At 42.9% G+C, this 22,617-nt stretch overlaps 2 protein-coding genes across 4 annotated transcripts in view, besides 1 other annotated feature; both read right to left on the minus strand.

The window, feature by feature from the left end:
• Positions 1-1,391: 1,391 nt before the first annotated feature.
• Positions 1,392-22,617, minus strand: part of CG44837 (uncharacterized protein) — an 88,228-nt gene continuing 67,002 nt past the window's right edge. For 2 of the 3 annotated variants that reach the window (NM_001104120.2, NM_140259.2), the window contains exons 1-3: positions 13,031-14,194; positions 4,995-5,623; positions 1,398-3,350 (exon numbers count right to left, since the gene is read on the minus strand). In NM_001104120.2, coding sequence (NP_001097590.1) covers positions 2,453-3,350; positions 4,995-5,623; positions 13,031-13,909 — 2,406 coding nt within the window. In that variant the 5' untranslated portion in view covers positions 13,910-14,194 and the 3' untranslated portion in view covers positions 1,398-2,452. Of the gene's footprint in view, positions 3,351-4,994; positions 5,624-13,030; positions 14,195-22,617 lie in introns of those variants that run through there. The other variant, NM_001300108.1, reaches the window with a different exon arrangement.
• Positions 15,354-16,593: a mobile genetic element.
• On the minus strand, positions 21,204-22,052 carry CG5906 (uncharacterized protein). The gene has a single exon (NM_140261.2). The coding sequence runs from the start codon at positions 21,982-21,984 to the stop codon at positions 21,394-21,396; it is 591 nt and encodes a 196-aa protein (NP_648518.1). The 5' UTR covers positions 21,985-22,052; the 3' UTR covers positions 21,204-21,393.

Genomic DNA, 22,617 nt, shown 5'->3' on the forward strand with positions numbered 1-22,617 from the left:
GCCGTGAAATTGGGCAATTACTTTTAATGGCCAATGTAACCGTTAACGCAGTTATGATGATGTCCAAAAGTTACGAGCCCTTGACTTTACTTCTTAGAGCTGCTGCAAATATTTCATCTAAATATTAGAGTTAAAATAAATCAACTAGCATTGCAGACCGAAAAACCACAACCATTTTCGATTATAGCGAATTAAATAAACAAATTAAATTTTATTTTGCAGTCTAATTTAACCGGTAAATGAGGTGGCTTCCTTATTAATGCCACATTCTAACCCATAACTTCCATTCTAAGCATTTTTCGCAGACAATACTCGTGCATTCTCGTGGGACTTCTGAAAGAGCCAAGCTTCATCCACCAACCACCATGTCTGTGCAGAACAATTAGTGACTCTATTAAGACTTCGAAAACTGTACAAATTGAACAAAAGCCCAGCGGATTGGGGTCCACAGCCAAGCAGAAGCAATCAAAACAGAACCTTTTAAACAAAAAGCAAAAAAATAAAAAAATTTAAAAAAAAAACCAAGAATATTAAAACTTGGTGGTGTCGCTTCCTATTTGTATGGTGGGCGCTTAGTTTCATTAAAATTTAAGCGAAACTCAATGGACTGCAAATGCACGAAATTGGATTGGCAGTTGCCCACAGCAAGGACGCTGCTTCTCGTCGCCAATTTCCGGATCCTTTGGGAGTTCCTTTTTTTTGGCCTAAGAGTATCTGAAAATAAATACCAGGGAAGAGAACAATAAGACCGAATTGGCAAAAGGACTCCGTGTTGTCGCAAAGTAGTAAAGGCAAGAGGAACTTTGCGAACTTTCCCATTCTTGAACAATTTTGATTTACGACCACTTAACGTTTTTTATGTTCCCCAGACTCTGCGATTGTATAAGGACTCGCGTGTGTTTGTACTACTGGTATAGCTAAGCTGAGGTCGACATTCCGGAACTTAGTCTTCATTCCATTTACATGCAAGTACTTATAAAAACTAAAGTATCCAAAGGTTTTGATCGCTTGAGCATAAAAGATAGTATATGGTTAGAATACATGGTAAGACTGTTATTTGATATTGCGAAATTAATTACATATTTAATTTCATTAAATTCTGACCTAACAAAATTACGTTCATGACTGGTAGAATACCTCAAAAAGTTGAATCTGTTTTAATGTATTCACACGCTTATAAATTGCACACAACCAGCCCAAAATAGGAATGAAAAACAAAATGTATTTTTGTAGAATTTTTCTTTTATTTCCGGTTTATTTTTATGGAAATGCGTGTCGTTCTATTCGAGTGCACGCATTGCTTCTGCTGCATTTTACTTTTATTTTGCGTTTTTTTTTTTCGAGTGGTATATATGTATATATGTAGCTATGCATACACGAACAACATTTCGTTTTTTGATTTTGTTTTTCCGATTTTTCATTTGTGTTTTGTTAACTAACCTAATACAGATATTCAGATGGATTCACATGCAGCCAGGGTGAAAAATCTCATTTTAATTGAATTGCTGGCGTTGCTTACAGTTTTGTATGTTGTTTGACCCTATGATCCTGGCATAAATGCCAACTGCTGCAATTAATTCGTTTCGATGATTAATACAAGTATTCGTTTGTATTTATGTATGTGTGATGTTTGTGATTAAATATATTGCGCTTAATTGCGATAATTTGCGTGAATCATTGATGTGTGCCCTACATATATAATACAGTCACAGGCAAGCCAAGAACGATTTCGGTTTGCGGTTCGGTGCTCGCTGCGTCGCGCATACGCCCCATGGTACAGCAACATCAATAAGTATCCGCATTGTGCATAAATTATGCATTGCCACAACACCAAATAAGTATAGCTGCAAACAATTATGGGCTAAATACTAGTACATTTATTATTATTATTTATTCATACGCCTATCAATGCAACCTATGGAAGTAAATTACGAGTACACACTATTTATTCACGAGGTTCGCCACGACAGTTCTTCGTTCACTTTTCGACCAGAGGGGGCAAGTGATGGCAGCACAAAGGATCTAGTTTATGTACATATTGGCTTCTTTAACGAATTTCCAATTGGCTTTATCAATATGTGTTTCTCATTCCCAAAGAAAATAATGAAATATTGAATATCTAAAGAAAAAGTATTCCCTTGAAATTGAACTGTTTTAAAGACCCTTCCCGGGTTTTCAGTACCTCAGTAAACGCCCTCCTTTCCCGAAATCTCGGCGAGCCGAACCGCAAGCCAAAATCTCTTATGTTAATTCCAGTTTACTGAAACAGTTCGCTGACCGTAAAACTCGTTGTCGTGGCCGCGATGACCGCCGGATTGGTGCGATTGGAGACGGAGTCCCTCGACTCCGGACCGCGTTGCCAGAAGTGCTCCCCCGTCAAGGTGGCAGTGGTTCGATTGGCCCGCTCCATGGGCGGCTCATCGCGTCGCTGCCTCACCGCCTGCGCCTGCGGTCACGAGGACATGTAGGTGCACTGCGTCTTGGGCTGCGGCTCCGTCTGCTCAATGGGCTGGATGGCCGCTCGCTTCCAGTAATCCCGCACCGTTTCCACCGTTTCCATGATGCGCAGAAAATTCCTGCCCGCGAGCATGGCCACATCCTCCTCGCTCCAGTTGTGATCCTCCAGCAGGGCGGCCAAGAGCTCGGGATATTTGGACACATCCTCCAGTCCCAAGGGCGGCAGCTCGATGCCATCGTATCCGGCTCCCAATCCAATGTGCTGTATGCCGGCAATGGCCCGCACATACTTAATGTGCTCGATCACGTCCTGGAGGCGCGCCTGCCGCCCACATGCCACATCCTCGGAGTCAAAGCTCAGCATGATAAGACCCCCGTTCTCGGCCACCAGGCGTAAGATGTCATCCGGCACATTTCTCGTCGAATTGCACAGCTGGCGGGCGGCGGAATGAGAGAAGATGACCGGAGCGCGGGTCACCTGAAGTACATCCCTGGCCGTGGCATCCGAGCTGTGCGACAGATCTATCATCATGCCCAGCCGGTTCATCTCACGCACAATCGCCTTGCCAAAGGGCGTGAGTCCCTGTTCCGCCGGCGATGCACTCGATCCTGCCCATGAGACGTCACAGCGATGGGTCAGGCTGAGATAGCGTGCGCCCAGTGAGTAAAAGGATCGCAGGACTCCCAGGGAGGAGCCAATCGTGTGGCCACCTTCCACGCCAATTAGCGAGGCCAGGAGTCCCCGGCGATGTGCATCGACAATGTCCTGCGAGGATGTGGCCAGCACCGTTTCCCGGGCGTACATGTCCGACAATCGCCGCACAATGTCGATCTGCTCCAGAGCCAACTGGACCGCGTCCAAGCCTTGCGCCTCGCACGGCACATATGCTGACCTGCAAAAGGACACGGAAAGTGTAAGAGTTAGCGCACTTTTGCCAGGAGTCACCGTGCCAAAACAAGAAACATACGTATATGTACATTTATACATAAAAGGCGCCTCGCAATAAATGATACCCACACATATATAAATATAATGTATTTATTCCGTATTCTATGTATTTATTCACTAAATATTTATATCTATTTAACATTATATTTACAATATACACTATTTTATATTTATATTATATACCTTCTAATTGAGTAATATTTGAAAGTTAATTGTTGCCCTATTACCACAGCTACCAACATTCCCTGCCATCCACGACTGCAGTTTTATTGTAAAATTCAAATTGAAAGTGCTAAAGTGGTTAGTAAGCATTTTAGTTGCCATTTGATATGGCAATAAGAGAGCCAAAACTTCGCAGAGGTCCGCAAAAGTCCAGAAATCCCGCTGATTTTGCCCAAAACGAAGTTCAGCAAGGTCATCCAGCGAATTGAATCGCCAAAATTGGCGAAAAGTTACGCTTGCGCCATCTGGCGGGCGCAAAAGTAGACTGTGGATGGTGGTAGTTTTTCCTACCAAAAATGAACTCAAGTCGATTGCCCATCAGCGTTTTTCCCATACTCCACCTGTCTGGTGCCTGTCAGATTGTGCTCCTCCTCCTCCTCCCTTTTTCCATCAAACAAATTCGAAAAAGGGCATTAAGTGGGTGTAAGATACACAGAGAAGTAAAAATAATACCATTCACTACCAAAACCTATTCCAATTCTTTGGGAATTCCTCGAGAATTCTTCGGGATTTTCTTGAGAATTCCCAATTCGGCTAGCCTTTTGTACTAAAGGGTAATAACTACTTTAGTGTTCACCTTATTATACTCTAAAATGATTTTGAATCAGCTACATTTTAAGAGTCTCATATGCCTCAAAATCCGAAAATGCATCGCTTAAGATCTATTTGGTTCGAATTTTCTCCCAGTGTATTTGTGTATGCAAAGTCTGAGAAGGGCGAACTGCAGACAGGTTGGCTGCTTACCCTGGGGCATCCAGCCGGTTGCCAAATTTTATTTTGCAGTCAAATTGTTGGCAGCTTTTTATTGCCTCGCGCGGGAGGTGTTGGGTATATAGTGGAGTTCATGCAAAGTGGGCGGCTGTTTGGATGGCCATCGGTGGGCGTGGCAGCTGGCTATAGTTGCCATGTTTTGTGTGTGGGGGGTCAAACCTCTGACCCGAGTAGATGTGTCGCATCGGCCTGATTGCGGTTCTATGTGACTTTTCAATTTTCATGACTGGGGCCCCCGGTGGGTTTACTATTATTGCGTATACGCCCCGTTGAATGATAATATTATAGTTAAGCATCAGTTATAGGCTCGATTGTGCTGGATTGTCCTGTCACTGGCTGTAAAATGATTATATTGGAGAGGTAATACTTGATTTTATTAATATATTCTGAAAACCCATAAACAAGTGAGCATCCTGACAAAACATAACCATCTAATTTTAAATTAAATTTTTAAAAATAAATGAATAATATAATACCTCAAGTCTAATAACAACCATTAATTTTCTTAGCTTTGTCAATTCTTCTTTATGACCTCTTCTAAGTATATACATATTTGCAATAATACTGAGAATTTGGCTTTCATAATGGAACTCACCACACTTGGACGCTGACTAATCCCTGCTTGAGTCGCTCCATGTCCGTTTGCGCCCACGCCGGTCGCGACCACAGTGATTTGTGGTCCACGTCGTGGCTGAGATGGAGTTCGAGGCTGCTGTGGGCGTACTTGCGAACATTCCAGGCATAATTGTTGTGCCCGTCGACCAGCGGCACCTCACGCAGGATTCGACGAACGATTCTCAGTCTTTGGGCATGGGAATTGCGGCTGGGCGCCATAAGGAAGTGCTGGTAGGCCAAAGTGGCGGCGATGGCCAGTAGACAGATGGCGCTGACCAGGGTGATGGCCACCAGCCAGGATCCTCTCCTGCCCTTCTGTCCGCCATCTGGTCCGGCATTCGCCTTCCTTGACGCCTTTCCCTTCGCTTTACCAGTGGCGCCAGCTCCAGTCGTGGAACCCAGCGATGTGGGCGACTTGGCGTCCAGACCAACTATATCTCCACCGACGACCACGCCGCCGGCGAGGGGATTGCCAAAGTTCACCTTTGACTTCTGGATGCTGGCTATCTCGCCGCCGGAATCGCTGTTCGAGATCGAGTTCTGGCGGGACAGTGTGCGGCGGATGTTCGAGTGCTCGGTGACGTCGGGCAATCCACCGAAACCAGTTGTCTGAAATTGCGGTACAAAATAATATTTAAAAAGCGCCGAAGGATCAATGGGTTTGTTTTCTTTAAGTTAAACTAAGCACGCTTTAAAGCAAATATACTTTTTATACATATAAATAAAACAAATATACATATTATTTGCCAAATGTATACACTTAAGTTAATACCTATGAATTCCTTTCTCGTTTGGCAGTTAAATTCGTTTCTTTACCTGGTCTCATAGTCTGAAAATACAATGACGTATTTTTTGAAGTGAGATGAAGTGAGGTGGTAAGGCGTTGACTTCAGGGTGATACAACTGTTCGTCGAAAAGTTGCTTCATTAAAAGTGCGTCAAAGTTTCTTCGTTGATTTTGTGCCCTAATTAAAACTGCAGCAGAAGAAGCAAACTTCGAGCGTCTTGCTATATTCATAACTTGCATGAAATATCAATACGATGTGCGGCGAAACTTTTTAATGAACCGAATAACCATATCAGAATCAATGTAATGGCCCAGCCACGTTGCTACGTTGCCCATCCAACCAGATTCTCTATACTCTTCTTTATATTCAGTGTGATGAAATCATGCCTGCCGGTCTAATCTTGGCTCGACATAATTAAGCTTTAGTCATAATTCATGGACTTGGGCCACATGTGTGTGTCCCCAGGTCCGAAAAGCTAACTTCTTCGACCCACGCACCATCCCTCGATGGGGGCGTACAAAGGACAAAATGGAGAAACTTTGTCGTGTGAAAGTTGTGACAGAAAGTTTGCCAGGGGCAGGCAATGATTTGTTTATATTGCGACTGCCTGAGGAATTATGTCAAACTGTGCAAAGTACAAATCAAATCTAAAGGAGCACATTGTCGAGCACAAGTCAGGGAATTCCAAGATATTGTATGAAATTAGATTGAAAGCAAACTTGAAACATTACAAACTAGTTTTGATCGTGCATACATATGTATAAGTAGTCTAAGTAAAGGGTACATATACTTTGAAAATATATAATTATAATAATAATTATTCACATAAACCAATATTTAGCCCAACATAAATGAAGTGCTTATATTTATACTGAAAGCTTAATTATACTCTATATTCAATTTTGTTTTATTAATGAGATGCAGGTTATTGTGCGAAAAAAAAGCTTGCCAGTCGTGTATTTTTGTGGAAAGATAGTGCTTTACAGAGTTTTCACGAAGTTTTTCGCCCGGACTGTAGCTAATTAGCTGGAAAATCGGCACCACACGGCGTATGAGCAACGAGCGTGATGAAGAGCTGTGCTCCGCTTTTTTGCTGGATATCCGTGCACGAAAATAATTATATTAAATTAAATACAACGTAGCCACAAAGGGACCACGTGGCCTTTGGCCACTCGCTTCATTTTCAACTATTTTTTTAATTATGAATTTCAAACATCACAAAGCTGGCAACATTTGAAATTAACTTTTATAAAAGGCAACAAACTTTTGTGCGGCTCCGCGAAAGTAATAAAACGATAACAAGATGACGGAGGGTAGAACTTTTGGCAGCGAAAGAAATATTCATCTCAATTTATTCAATTTTTAATAAAAATGCAAATATTTTACGTGCTTCCGCTATCGCCGTGGCACCCTCGCTGCACTGCATCCACAACATAGTAGCATCATTTTTTCCCCCTAGATTTTGTGCGAAAAAAGTAAAAATCTCGCGAAAAGTTAGCTGCTTAAAAGGCGCTTCATTGTGCAGTGCACTGCACTTTTCCGCTTTTTTTTTGTTTTTTTTTTGGATGGAGTTTGGTTTTTCCGGGACAGCTTGGTGTGACGCGAAAAGTTTGTTTGCCAACGGAGGTCGCATCATCGTCATCCTCATCCTCATCGTTCTTGGCGGCATTGCGGGAGCTAAAGCTGTAATCCGGGCACCAGATTTGGTCACATTTTCCATAGACTTTGCTCGCCTTTTTGGCAGGCGACAGAGCCGACCGAAAAATGCATGACCACGAGGACACCCACAGGCATGGGATGTGACCCACAGGTTTGCCATGGTTTCGCCAAGTTTATAATTAGTTTAGCCCGGGTCATGCCCTCCATTGACATGCCACCAAAGAACAAAAACAATCGCATTTATGAGCGAAACTTTGGTAGTTTGTTGTTGATGGAGCGACTAATTGCCACGTAGCAGACGCACAACAATTTTGGGGCTAAAAAGGCTACCATTTTACAAGCTCTTAAATTAGTGGAAAATAATTTGGCCAAGCTATACATACATATGCTCAATGAATAATGAATAAGTAAAAATACAGAATGATTTTATATAGAAACCAAAAGTCAGCTTGAGATAGTGATAGTGATTATCTTTGCGGAGATCTAAAAGAGCTCACTTAGCACTTGATTCCCAACCAATTGGTGCCTTCACAGTTAGTGGTATGGGTTATCCTGATGATGGCTTCATGTGCGTCAGTCGGACTTGGTACAAATTGGCTCTATTGTTGCTGCCTGTTGCCTGATCCTCCGACCCGGGGCTGAAATTCGTCCAATTGAGTTTTAAATAAAAATGAGCAGACGATGCAGCAGCAACAATAGGAACAACTCCACTCTTTCCGTCGGCAACAGCAGCAACCTGCAGCATGTCAGCTGCAACATCAGAGCCATTCAGTTCGCACAAAAGGAGGGGAATGGAGGCGCAAGGAGGCGGCTGCAGGACCAACGTCAACAAGGACAATAACAATGAAAACGGCAACGGGCGAAAAATAGAAACGGGAGCAGGGAAAAAAAAGAAAACTGTTACGGAATGCTTTATAGTTTCCGCCATTATTTTCCCTTTTGCAGCTGCAGTTTTTAGTAGAATCTCTCTACGATATATACAGTGTATATATGTGTGTGTTTTTTGTGAGCAACACCCGGACCGAAAGAAATTTAGTCCGAGACTAAAAACAACTAAAATCTGTGCCGCATGTGCAACAGCCAAAGGGGCTTTCGCAATGGGCGGTGGACAGGAAGCGCTCTTTGCTGTATGCTGAAAAGTATTTGTCATGCCATATCTCATCCCAGCCATGGGGCATATATCATGTTATACGCGGCACTCGTGGGAAACAAAGCGAATCCATTCCATAAATAATCCCCCAGTGGCACCACGGTGAAATTTTTTCGGGGGAATAGGAAAATGGAGTTAGGTGCGAGTGCCAAAATATTCGCACTTTCTAGTAGCACTCAGGGAAAAACAAGAAGTGGAATGTTGAATTGCTGGAATAACTTAACTCCTTTGGCTTATAAAAAGCTAAATATGCTGCTTTCCTAAGCTTCTGTCAATTTTATTCTAATTTTAGTTTGTTAGCTTTAACAGGAATACTCTAAGCTTACTTTACTTTCAGTTCCTTCTATGAGCCAAGTTAATTTAAGTTTATGGTTATTTTGCTCTGCTGTTTTCTGTCATGCTGCGATGTTTTGGGGATTTTTTGGCGCAAGACAACTTTTCTGTGGACCCAAAAGTTTCGCAGACAATGCAATAAACTTCGCCATATCAATTTATCGGGCTTGATTATGATTGATTCGGCCATGAAGCGAACGTAATGTACAAAGAATTTGCGGTCAACTTTATCAATTCGCCCTTCTTTGTACAGCGGATGCGATGGAGCTGTTCGGTCACCATCTACGGAGTACGGAGTCCGGATTCTGGATTCCGGAACCCAAGGACCCCGGAGAGTGCGCAGCAGGCATGTCGACAGTCCAGAGTTGTCGACTGCGCTCCTAGCCAGCTGCTGTTTTTAGTTTTTCAAATGTCATTTGGCCATTTCACGCTGATGGACATCAGTCTCTGTAGCCCACCCTCTCGTCGCTCCACACGCCACAAAATTGCCTTGTGGCTGCCACGTAATTTCTGCCTTCCGTACTGAGGTTGCCCCGGCAACAGCCCCACATTCAAATGTTGCAGTCCTGGAAGGCGTGCAACCCAAACCAAACCCAAACACAATCGAAAAGTACACTAGGAAAAAGGGAAGTCACTAATATAATATGTCATAATAATAGCTGCAAAAAGAGTGGCTGCGGTGGTCAATATTCGTGGACGATATTAAAGCTGTTTACAAATTATTTTGAAAAGTAGCTAAGATCAAAAAACATAATTTGTGAAAATAAAAACCACAACTTAGTAGACATTATTATTGATTTAAACGAATTACAACTGCCTTTACAACTGGTTTTTTCGTTCAGTGCTGGCCCAGGAGATTGGCCCGAAGGACAGCAGACTGTTGGCCTTTGGCGTTAGCCACAATGGCTGTGGTAGGTCCTCGCATTTTGTTTGTTTATTCTGCCGTCCCATTGCGACTTATGTGGGCGATGACCGGCGAATGTCCGCACCCCAGTCTCACCCACTTTCCATCCGCATGTCCTTGGGAAGATGTGTTTGTTTTGTGCCATCGGAATCGAAAACGTTCTAAGTGTTCATTAAACAATTTAAAGTTGATTGGCCCTGGCTGGCCGACACAGTAATGCAGGAATGTGTGTGTGTGTGTGTGCTGAATGTCACAATGGATTTGGCCTTAAATGTAATTTGGCTGCTGATTGCGTTAAGCGGCTGAGCACTTTCCTAATTGTAATGCATTGTGGCTGAACGAACTAATGCCTTATCGGATACAGATTGATGTAATCAGCGTAATCAGCAAATGGAGTTATCATTCGAAGGATAAAGGTACCGCGAGTTATGAAAGTTGTGCGAGGTACTAAATCAGCAAAGTATCTTCTTGCATGATGACTACCTTCAAAATTAACAAAGGAAATGGTTGTGTCTATATAATTTTGATTATAATAATAATAATCCCAGTGCGCCCTTTCTTGGCTGATTGTGCAATATTATTCTCAGGAGTCATGTGCACGGCTCCTCGTGACGAGTGTTTCATCAATTTCGCATCGCAATCCTGGCTACCGCGAAGCAGGACAATGGCTTTGGAGTGCCTGGTCGTGGCGAATTTGACACGCAGCCACCATGTCCATCAATCAAAACTCACTTGGAGCTGCGGTGGAACAGGGACTGAACAAAAGTTCTAGAATGGCAGCTTTTGGCCAGAAACTATTTGCACACGGCATACAGGAAGCGGAAACGCTGGGCGGAGTGAAAAGTTTGACTGCCAGTACCAGTACGAAAGTGTGGACTCGACATTTTTGGGCGGTGTCAATGGAAAGGAGGCGGAGTGTTGGGGATTTGGCAAACTATCGGCAAACTCAATGATGGGGAGCATTCAAGCGGAGTAGCCGACACGGATAGGGCATGAAAAAGTGAACAGAGAAAAATAAAAGAATAATTTTTGTGTTCAGTAATGCATATTATTTCAATACTTCTAACGTTTTAGTTCATGCTATAATATCTTTTAGTCCATAAAGTCAATATTTTTCCTATTCCCTATCACTATAGCAGAATTTTTCACAGTGTTTCCGTGGATTCTGAAAGTGGACAAGGCAACAAAGCGCGAAATGAAGACGGGAGGTATGAGACTTGTGGGGGAGCTTGAAAATAATGGCGATTTTTATGGCTTTGGCGGAACGCATAAAAAACCCAGGCTCGGAGGAGCAAAAGAATCTCGAGCTGGACAAATGCCCGGTCCGCTGAAAGGCAACTGAAACTGAAAACCGAATCTGCAACTGCAACAGAGCGACATTTGCAACATTTAATTTATTATTCAAATGTGAACAAATGGCGCCAGCGACCAAAGATGACAGCGTTTCCCAGTGAATAATGCCTTCGAAGGACAATTGCCCCGGTCCCAGACCTTTTACCCCTTTAACCCTCTATTCCCCTATATGACCCCCAAGCAGTCCCCAATTCTTGGGTTCTTGAGCTTAAGTTTGGCTTAGGAATTGTGTCCCGGATTTGATTCACCCTAGTTCGCAGCCCAAACAAATTGAGTTACATGCAAATAATCGTTGGTGCGATTTGGTCAAAGGATTGGTGTGTGTCCCATATATAAAATCGTTGGTATTTATCATGTTACGTTGATTTCTTTATCTGTCGAATCTCGACAGCAAAAAGATAATATAGCAAATTAAACTGCAATAAATGGGGGCAAACACTTTAATGGCAAGTTTTTAGTATTTTACACATTTATTTGTAAAATAGTAAGCCACAACATTTGCTCATTTTATTTTGTGCCAGCCAGCTATAAACAGCATAAAGTGCTCTTTTTTTACCTATCGAAATCAATGCAGCCGCAAATAATTAAATATTCATCTGATTCGAATGGTTTAAAATCACTTCAGTTTACACAACTTTTTGGCTCCACACCTCAAAATTCAAATTCAAACTCAACATCTGTCCGAGCCAATTTGCATATCTCAGCATGTGAGCACTTGTCCAACTAAATAAACCACTGCAAGTGCACTTATCATCGTATGATAAACATGGAATATATTTGCATGTATTTTAGTTGCTATTTAATTTCCGCACTTTAGTCCAGACCATTATTTAGCATTGATTTTGTTAAGCAGAATAATTTCCTGTTTGCTATGCTTAAGTTGTGAATCGCAGTAGAGTACAGCTTTATAAAAATATTGATTCGACATAAAATCGTAAAAGGCATTAAGAGACCAAACATTTTCATCGAGCCAGACGATCGGGACTCATATTCATTTCCCTGATTTAGCGATTATTTGACCTCTCAAAGCCCCTCTGTGTCGCCTCCAAATCAAATCAAGTGTGGGGCATATCGTTTAATGTAGGGATATACGGATATGTGCGGCATAAAAGTATACGAGCTACTTTATGACGGAATCTGCATAAGGGATTGTATATCTGGCGGAAAATAAAAACGTCACATCTTCCATTAAAGGCCAGGTCGATTAATTCTGTTAGGGCAGAGTTAGTGTACTGGGAAAAAATACTTTTTGAAATCAATTAAATGTTTTTTTTTTTTGTGTAGTGCGTAACTGAAAAAGCCAGATGAGTTACTTGCACCTGCAATCAGCTTTAAACAACTTTCAGACTTTGACACCAAATTATTCTCAGTGTACGTTTGGTGGCACCAGGCTGCGGCATCAGTGAAATCGCGGCACGAACACAAAGCGCCGGCAATAATCGTAAATGCTTCCCTGTCTTCATCCAATTTCTGTGGGATAAACGCCATGAATGCCAATTACAAAGGCGGCAACGGTCTTATCGTTATCAGACTTCCGCCCACCTTTCAAGCTGCAGGACTTCTATTCTATTCCTCAGTTTCAACGCTAATGGCTAAGTTAAAAGAGCTCTGTTTTATTTAATGACATCTATATGGTATTTTTATGATAATAACCTTTTGAAGTGCTAACGAAATTTAAATTTAAATTTATCTAGATTAAATATTTGCATACTCTTCATAGGGAAGCAATTAATCTATCTATATACCAAACATACAGATACTTTTTAATAGTTGAGTGCTCTTATTCCCACTTATCTGCATCTTTGGTTTTCCCCTGACTCATCCACCCACCTGGTAGTCCATGTAGTTGTCGAAGTGCATGTAGGAGCAGCTACCCGCATCTCCCGGTCCACCCGGTATGGGCAGCCCATTCTCGTCTAGCTCAACGGCTGGTGGCGGCGGTGGCGACGGCGGTGGCAGGTTGTCGCCCTTGAAGGAAACCCGCTTAGGTTTGCCCTGACCGCCGGCCAGACGACGGCCCCGACCCAAGGTGCCAGAGCCCATCATGTAGGCCAGCGAACCACAGCCCACCACTGCATCCTGCTGCTGGTGGTGCTGTTGCAGGGACTGAAGGCCGCACGCTCCGAAGCGAAAGTGCGGAATGCAGGTGGTGGTCATGCTGCCCGCACCGCATTCACTGCCCTCGAAATCCGACTCGACGTCCGTAACGAAGGCGGCGGGCTGGAAACCGCGCGGCAAAGTAGCCGCCACCGAGGGATTTGGATTGGGATTTATGTTTGGATTATGCCCGCCACCACCCGATGCCGGCATCCTTTGGCGTCCCAGTGTTCCGGTGCACAGGATATTCATTTGCTGTGGATGCTGTATGCTCGGATGTGGAATCTGTTGTTCGCCTTGCAAGAGCGCCAATTCGCCGGAATTTGCTGTTGCTGTTGCTGTCGCCGTCGTTGGTAACGGCTCGGCTGGCAGGAGGTGGTGCGTGGGCTGCAGCTGATAATAGTGCTCCACCATGGCCGCACCACCAATGCCACCACCACCGGGAACTCCACCGCCCGCTGCCCCGTCGATGGGAGCCGGCAGCAGTGCTGTGGGTATCACCATGATAGGCATCATGGCCGGCGGAGCCGAGGATGTCGTTGATCCGCCGGCTGCCTGGAGCAGCTCCATTTGGCACATCTCCTCGTAGCTCAGCGGTCGCAAGTGCTCCATGTCTGGTTTGTTTGATTTTTGGTGCTTAGGGCGTGGTTAAATTACTTCACTTCACTTCACTTTTGCGTCAATTTATAGATTTCACTGCCCGTTTCCTTGTCTACGCCTTTCCACCTGTACGGCGTACAAAAGCTACCGATGATTTTATTTTCGGGGGGGGGGGGGGGTGGAGTTGGGTGGACTGGGTGGGAAGTTTTCGCGCGCGTTCTCTAGGACTTGCTCACATCGCGCCGGACCGGGAAAAAAACGTGGAGCGTCTTCGTCCTTGCGATAAACTTGATTCCGCGACAGTCCTGCAGCAACTGAGTATGTCTGTCAATCTCTGGAGATTTTTGCGCCCCCAATTCGCCGGAGTCTGTGCAGACGGAACGCATGCGCCGATCGTAATCCTCCGGCCAGGCTCGGCTCTTCGCCGGAGACGCGCGCCACCTTTTTACCCTCACTTGGCGTGTTTTGTTTTGATTCCGTTTCGTACAGTCAGAAAATTGACAACAAAAAGTATCTAATGGATTCATTCATAAGATGTTTCTACTCATGTAAAAACCAAACCATTTTTTGTATTTGGTATTTAATTCAATTATTGTTTCTATGCTTGTGAAAGTCGACAGAAATAGGAATTATCCTTTAAAAATATGTATAAAATTAATTTGTTAAATATATGTGCTAAATTAGATAATTATATCTAAAGGGGGTGTAGATTTTCCAACAATTTAAAATCTGAATTAATTAAATATTAAAAATTGTGAAAACGGTGTTTTTAAACACACTTTATAAGTTCAATGCTTTTTCTCTCACTGTAGGCTTATCTCGGTGGTGCCGGAGTTGATTGCTCCCGACGTCTGTTTTGAAGCCATGTTGATTTTCGTACGTCGTGGGAAATTAAAGTACTTCCCAGCTGCGCCCGCAACTCGAATACAAGATTTTAATTGCCGCTTGGCGAGATGTGCGGCGTGGGAATCCCCGAGGAGTAGTCCTGTTCATCGTGTTCGTTCTGTTCGTCCTGCTGCATTGCGCAGATGTGCAACCAACTGTTGGGCTAGAAGTGCTGCCAGCACCTGCAATCATATATATTTATGTGGGTGATGATGAGTGGTTTGAGCCACCATCCGACTGCGACTCCGAGGGAATGACCCGGCTGAATGGCCGCTGATTGCACGAAGGTGGCCTGCAAATGACTTTTTGATATGGCCAGCGAAATATTGACAGTGCTTACACACACACAATCCCACTGCCAAACTCATTGGGGATTCCCAATATTATTTGCTGCCGCGCACTGAGCAAAATCGATCTGATTCTGACGTTGATGAAAAAGCTGGATTGCCATTTTTAACAAAAATCGGTCAACAGCAACGGCACAATGATGAGCCACCATGGCGGATGAGTAATGTTTAATACTCACTCATCCGCAGTGAGGACCCCAGAATGGATGTGTGGCTTTGTTATACAGTATAATTCGCTTAGCTGCCTCGAGTACTTTGCACAATGCCTCGATGCAGGTAACTTAAAAATGCAGCTAACTTAATTTTTTTTTTTTAAGGAAAAATAAAGAATTTATTTCTTTATAACAATGTTAAACATAAAAGGAACTGATAATTTCATTCTTAATGATAAGTAAGATCGACATATAAATTTAAGTGATGGTGAATTGATTAAAACACTTTTTAAAACTAACTTAAAAATAGTCAGTAATTTTTTTTTGCAATACAGCTGAGTTTATATGTAAATTAAACAGCTTGTCTTCCATAGAATTCAAGTTTTGCAAAAACTCATCATTATTGTTTCGCATAAAAATGGACTTTAAAGCCTTAATTGCTGCAAACCCATCCTTAAAAGTAGGACGCTCAGTATCGTCCACATCTTCATCACTATGGCTTTCTTCGTTATCGCTGGTTTTTGCATCTTGAACTAAAGAGCGCACGATTTCATCATCATCTAATTCGCCGTGTATTTTGCCATACTTTATATTGTGGCGCTTGCGCCAGCGCCAAAGCCAGCTGGCGTCAGGTTCAAAGGCGTCGTTAAATTTTTGGCAAAATTCTTTCGCTTTTGCTAATATGACGTGCCGGTCAAGAATTACGTTCTTTGATTCCTGCTGTCCGAACCAAATGTATAAGGCTTCTTCTACTAAGTCGTGCGCTCCTTTTCTTTGACGCTTTCTTTTTAAACCTGACGCGGCCACAGCTTCATGAATTTCATTTGTTTTTTGTAAAATGCGGTTGACTGTGGATCTGTCGCATTTGAACTTGGCACAAATTTCCTTTTTGTCCACTTTGTTGGTCACTAACTCGATTATTTGAAGCTTTTCCTTTAGTGTTAGTCCAACGACACGCTTTGTTTTACCCATTTTAATAACTTTGTGTCATAAGAAACAAAAACACAAAAATCACGATCAAAGCAAAAACAAAAACGGACATGCGCAGATACTGAAACGAGTTGGCATTCTTGCCATCTTTTAGATATGCAAAAATGATTCATAGATGGCGCAGCTAACTTTGATGATATTCATTGAAATTGGCAAAAAAAACAGCTGATATGATGCACTTAAGTTAAAAAGGCTGTTATCTGCGATGCAGCAAACGTATGAATTTTCGTACAAATTTTCTATTCACACAAAAAAATGGAAAAATAATGCAGATATCTTGCCGATGCAGCTAACTATCGATGCAGCTAAGCGAATTATACTGTAGTTGTATGCCTTATGGTGTCCATATACCACTACTATTTAACAAGTATATTGTAGATATGACCACTCAATGGATATGTTCACTATTTTTACAGAGATGTTAAACAAATGTAAAGCCAACGGGTATGTGCCAAAAACATTTGTATTCCAACACCTTGGACGACCGGAGTACGTAAATTTGTACTTCAAATAAGTGAATTCAGACAGCATCCAGATAGCTTAACATATTTGTCATAGACGATGGTATCGCACATGGAAATCCAGATACGACAAACTTTTCACTATGTTTGGAAGTTTCCCAGCCAACACGAATAAATCCGTAGTCACGCGTCGCGAATCCTGTTCCTTTTTTTATTCTTTTTCTTTTTTTTTTTTGTTTCCTACGGACACGTCACCTGCGGCGATGTTCCATTTGGGACTCAGAGGGGGCGAAGAAAAAAAAAACCCAGTTGGAGATGTCCTTAACAGATTTTTGAGTCAACGTCTGTGCTGCGATTCGTGTTGTGTGTTCTTTCCTTTTGTTAATATTATTTCGTTGTATTTTTTGTACACACTTACCAGCGCTAGCTGGAAGGTCCCTGCTTCATTTACATTTGCTTCATCCTATTATCCTGGTTAACCGGCCCGTTCCCAGCTCTCCTTCACTCCAATCCACCGTCGTGCCATTTGTCAAGTTATGCTACCAACTTCAGCCCGCGGCTTTTTTGTAATTACACAACTCGGAGTGCGGGAATAACAAAGGAGAGGGTAGTGGGGAGTGGTGAGGATTTCGAGGTGCTTTTGGCCCGGGTAAATGAAAGCGGCTTAAAAAAGCAGCGCGTTCGGGGTTTTGTGGTGCTCGTTAAAATTTGTTGCTCTCATTTCGATTGTTGCTGTGGTGGTGGTGGTGGTGGTGCTGGGCTGCTGTTGTTTTTGCCTTGCTCTCTGTAATTGTTGTTTGCGCCGCTGTTGCCGATTTTAGTGCGATTCCATTGCCAGGACAGGCATAAAAGTTATCCGGGTATTCAGGGATTGTAGGTATTACGGTTAAATATGCAAACCGGATTGAAAAGCTCGCATGAAGTTGCCCGACCACGATTCATGATCCCCGCACCCCTCACTTTCGTTTGGCCACTTTAATGCTCATTCAATTTTCCAGAGCCCAACAATTAAGAGTTTTTAATCATCGACTAGTCTGCCACAGCAGCAGCACCGGAGGCCCAATGGGGCCCAGCTGGATTGTTGGCCATCGGATGGTGGATGTTGGATCCTGGATGTTGGATGGCCTTTGTATGGCTCCATTATGCGGTTGATTTACTACCCAAACAGCTGTGAAATATCATGGCCCTCCACGAAGCCTCTTGACCGATGGCAAACGTAACGGAAACGGGTCAAAGGGATTCGCCCACATGAGCATAGTTGCCTTCAAAGTTTTCCTTCAAACTTTTACCGCTAGGGATTTTGGAGGATATTAAAATATGGCGTGGGTGGTTACTTATGCATATAAATATATTTTATTTGTAACCAAAGTTTGTTCAGAAAAAAAAGGTAACATTAAGAGGAAGTAGAAGGTCTCATTCATTGTTGAAGTAGCAAAATAATTTTTGTGAAAAAAAGTAAGTTTCGCTAATAGGCGGCTGTAGAAAAGGGAATGACGAACAGAACCCTCTTGTTTCGTTCTCATACTAAACTACTTTTTAATGCTTTTCAAGTCCCCATGAAATGACTGCATTTATTATCCATTTACTGTAGCGAGTTAATGCCCTGATCCTCCCCAGCTTATCTTTGCTTGAACGGAACAGCAGCTTGTTTACACCCATATTTATCAATGCTGTCCGCAATAGGACTTTGACGGAGTAACGAGATGCCCCCATCCTGGACGGAAAGTTTTGAGCAACTCAGCTAGATAAATCAACTGGCATTAGAACGGGGTTATGCTGCTGTTGCTGTTGCTGCGGCAAGATAAATAAATTAACTCGTTCAAGTTGGCTGACAGATGGACTTAGGGCCATCATGATGGGACAGAGCCATCATTGCCAATCCCTCGTCTCGCTCCCCAGGCGAACAAACAAGTCGTTAAAAACGCGTGAATCCTGGCTAATTTATGGCTAATTAAGTTGACGCAACTTTTGTGCGGGGTAAAATGGTGGGGAATCCCCGCCATCCGTAACATATGCCACGTGTTCTCAAGCCAGTTATGGCATTTTTGTTTGAAAAGCCGTTTGCAACCATTTTCTCCTACACTCAGCGAAACAATGGGCGAGTCTAGTGCTTGACCGTTCTCGTGAATATCTCGTTAATTATGTAGCCTGTTATGGGCAGCTTACCATCGTAATGCATTTTTATGATCGCAAATGGAATTATAACTGCTGGGCATGTCGACTACACAATGCTCCACTTCCTTTTATTTTCATGCTTGTACTCATTTTGTTTGCAAGTAGCTGAAGTGCACTGCGAAAAAATCGGTGTCTTTAATAAAAAAATTAAATGGAAACTATGAACAGTTTGCTAAGCTGGAGTAAATCGTTATCTGAATCCTAAGTGTATGTGAATTCAACTATATTATCTGCTTAGTGCCAGATCAGTTTGTTATATAAGTTTCACAACCTTTTTTCTTGCTCTGTATTTACACACAATGCCATTACAAGGGCATAGGTTATGGTCGGCTACCCGTAGACAAACTCCGTGGTCCGGAGGATTGTATGGGAACCTCCACCTCAACATACAGACTACGCAACATAACCGTACATCTCTGCCCTCCAGTCGGGGTAATTTCGTAGACAAACATCATTGGCATTTCTGTTTGAGGGCTCTGAGTGCCAATTAACTGAACGTGGCTGCCCCACCTGAATCGGATGGCTGGGTGGTTGGATGAGAGTGCTCGACCCTCAAATGGCACAGAATCCTCCATGTACATCCTCCATATATATGTACATATATAGTAGATATCGATCAGATCCCTTACACAGGCTTTCAATGGGTGCTTATCTAATTGCTTACAGCAGGTGTCAACATTTTTATCATGCCATTAAATCAATTCGAACTGAGTTTTACGGGTATGAATAGGTAGAAAAAAATATAAAAAAAACACCTTAAATATTTTGAATACCTTCAAATAATTGTTGATTTTATAATTAATTGAGATATGAAAATCATCAAACAGCTTAATTTGAAGTCCTGTTTTTTCGTTGTTTCTGCTTTTGGTTAGCCATCGTCGGTGGCTTGACAAACTCGCTCATCAACACGTAGTCTCATTGTGGGATACTTTAACCACGCACACAACTCATCAGGGACCCCAACTGAGTTGGCTGGCCACGTGCCGCAGAGCCCCAGGATCCACCAATTCCTTCTGAAAAGGAATTCGCTGGGTGGGACTGGAACTGAGCTTTTAAATTAAATCACAAAATGAGGATGGAGCGACTAAGGCAAGCCAGTCCGCCGCTAAACCAAATAAATAAACCCTTTGGCCGCAGTCCTTGGTGTGCTTGGGGTCCTCGGTGTCCTTGCCTCTTAAAGGCGCATCCTCCTTGGGAGAGATAACAGTGAGGACAGGAAGTCAGCTTGCCAGTGGGAAGAAGGAATGTGAATGGCATGCACAGTGGACCAAATGGGACAATCGATGGCGAGTGAAAATCATGTAGTGAAGTTCTTAAATACTTATCAAGTATTTAATTCATTAAAAATGATGGCTCAGAAGCTATTTGCACTTTAAATTAAATTTATATTCTTCGGCCAGTAGAGTATCTGACAAATAAATCCTTTAATTCATCCACTGTGGAACGAGAAATGACATCTCGTTGCGCCTGGCAATTCGGTAGCCAAAAGGACACGAGGAGACCAAAAGGGATAATGGCATAAAATCCAACAAAATGAAAAGAAAGCGGCAAATCATGTTAAGAGATTTAAATTGGATTAGTCGACATGTGTGTGTGAGTGGATGTTAGTCTCTATCCTTGGTGGTGTCAACTGGCGGTGGCCGTGAAGCCCGCTTCTGCGCCCCCTGGATGTGGATATCCTGGCACGGTCGGCACTCGCTCATCTTGACATCAATTTTGTCACTTGATTTCCCTTTCTTTTCGGCATTTTTTTTATTCGTGCCCGCCCGTCCTGGGTTTTTATTTATTTTGTATGCTTGACACAATTCTACGTCGAGGACTTACGGCTCGAGTGTCTCCCTGGTCCTTGATGCCATTCACCCAGAATTCCGCCCAGAATCTGCTCCTTCGCAGTCACCCCGCAAAAAAAGTTCCGCCCACGTTCTGCATTTGACAAGGAGTCATCCTTCCCCGAATCGGGCGGTCACCTTTCATCCTCGGGAAACAGGAGGACGACCAGCTTGACATCCGGAGACATGGCGTCAGGTTGAGCCGTCGTCACAATTAGAATAACATTTTATAATATCTGGACAATTACAATAAATTACTTTCAGATCTTAACGCCAACGACCTGGTAATTGAGCAATAACTGGAAAAATGTATTGAAGGAGCATGAATATTTTCAATAAAAAGCAACTATTTTTATTTTTTAAGAATGTTTTTAACTGTAGGAGTAATCCGTTCTACATGGAAATTTGCTTTAAAAATATTTGCTAACACAGCCGGCAACTTTAAGGAATAAAGATTTTGAATTTTTCTACTTTGCTGATTTTCTTCAAAGAAGAATTTTATTTAAGGACACCCAAAATTTTAGTTCCAGGATCTAAGGCATTGGAATGACATTTTTCAGGACCTGCTATTGTATGATTTGCAGTGGCAGTCCAGAACAGTAGACAACCATATTAAGACCATTAGATTTGAGCTATATTCCAAATATTTTTCTCCATTTACGAATTATCTTTTGGCTCCGGCTTCTTACGATACTTAACTTGAGACGTATAGATATCGTAGCCCAAACTGATGGTGTTGTCATAGAATACCCTGTATTGCGGCTTGATCAGCAGAAAGTTGATGAACTGTGCCAATGGCCACACGGTCCACTCAGCAGCGTACAGTACTAAGGCCTTCTCCCTAATCTCCTGCTCCAGCTCCTCCCACGTATTGTCCTCCAGAATGGCCATTGTGAGAAAGAATACGGCGATGTAAAAGGGTGAGCAGATGAACTGGTCCAGCAAAATCTTGACTACAACCACCTTATAGGTGCGCTTCGGAAACAAGTAGTCCAGATGTTGGTACCAATAGTGGCACACCAGGCCCACCGTCAACCCGGATATGCCCATCCTAATGGTACGCGTTCGGTTCCAATCCGGAAGCTCTCCTATGAGGCGCTCATAGGACTGCTCCATGGTATCGCCCACCATGCTCAGGCCCACAGAGATCCCGATGTTGGTAAATAGGAGATACTTTGGGCTGAAGGCTATCTGATGAAACCGGTCCATGGCATTCGTCATTCGCCTCCATAGCACTCGTAGAGCCATCTAGGATCCCCTGTTCCTGGTGGTGCCTCCCCCTATTCTAATCATCTTGACACATTTCTCTAAGAAACTCGAATAACTATTTAGAAGTGTGTTTCGGCTTATAAATTTCATACTGGGTGGAATCAAAGCAGCTGATAACTAGATCCTATAAATCATAATAGATATTTAATTGGTCTTATAAATGTTTTCATTTTAATAAATACATTATCCTTTATTTATTTCTAATGTTTTATATCTTAATGCTTATCAAAGATATTTGAAACGAGTTTCACGCCACGTTAGCAAGAATTCTGCAACCACCCTCGAAATTCCAATCAAAGTTTTAATCAAAATGCCGCAGGAATGCCCTTATATATTTGTTAAAGATAATGGCGAAACCGCCACTAGAAATTATTCTCTACAAAACAAAAGGATTCGAAAAGGATAAAGGGAATTTGGCATTTAGCTGCGAAAACAAAACACAAACAGGCAATGAAATCAATTTGGCGCCAGCAACACGAAATGAGTTTTCGCAGGATTTGTTGAGGTAGCCAAAGCGGGCTCCAACTTGTATCTAACGCCTGAGCAGAGGACCGCCAACCGCCGTTGAAAGGACCCAAAAGGGTTGCCCGCCCACACGCACCGAAGACACAC

Source organism: Drosophila melanogaster, chromosome 3L (genome assembly GCF_000001215.4).
Source record: "Drosophila melanogaster chromosome 3L".
Taxonomy (NCBI): Eukaryota; Metazoa; Arthropoda; class Insecta; order Diptera; family Drosophilidae; genus Drosophila; species Drosophila melanogaster.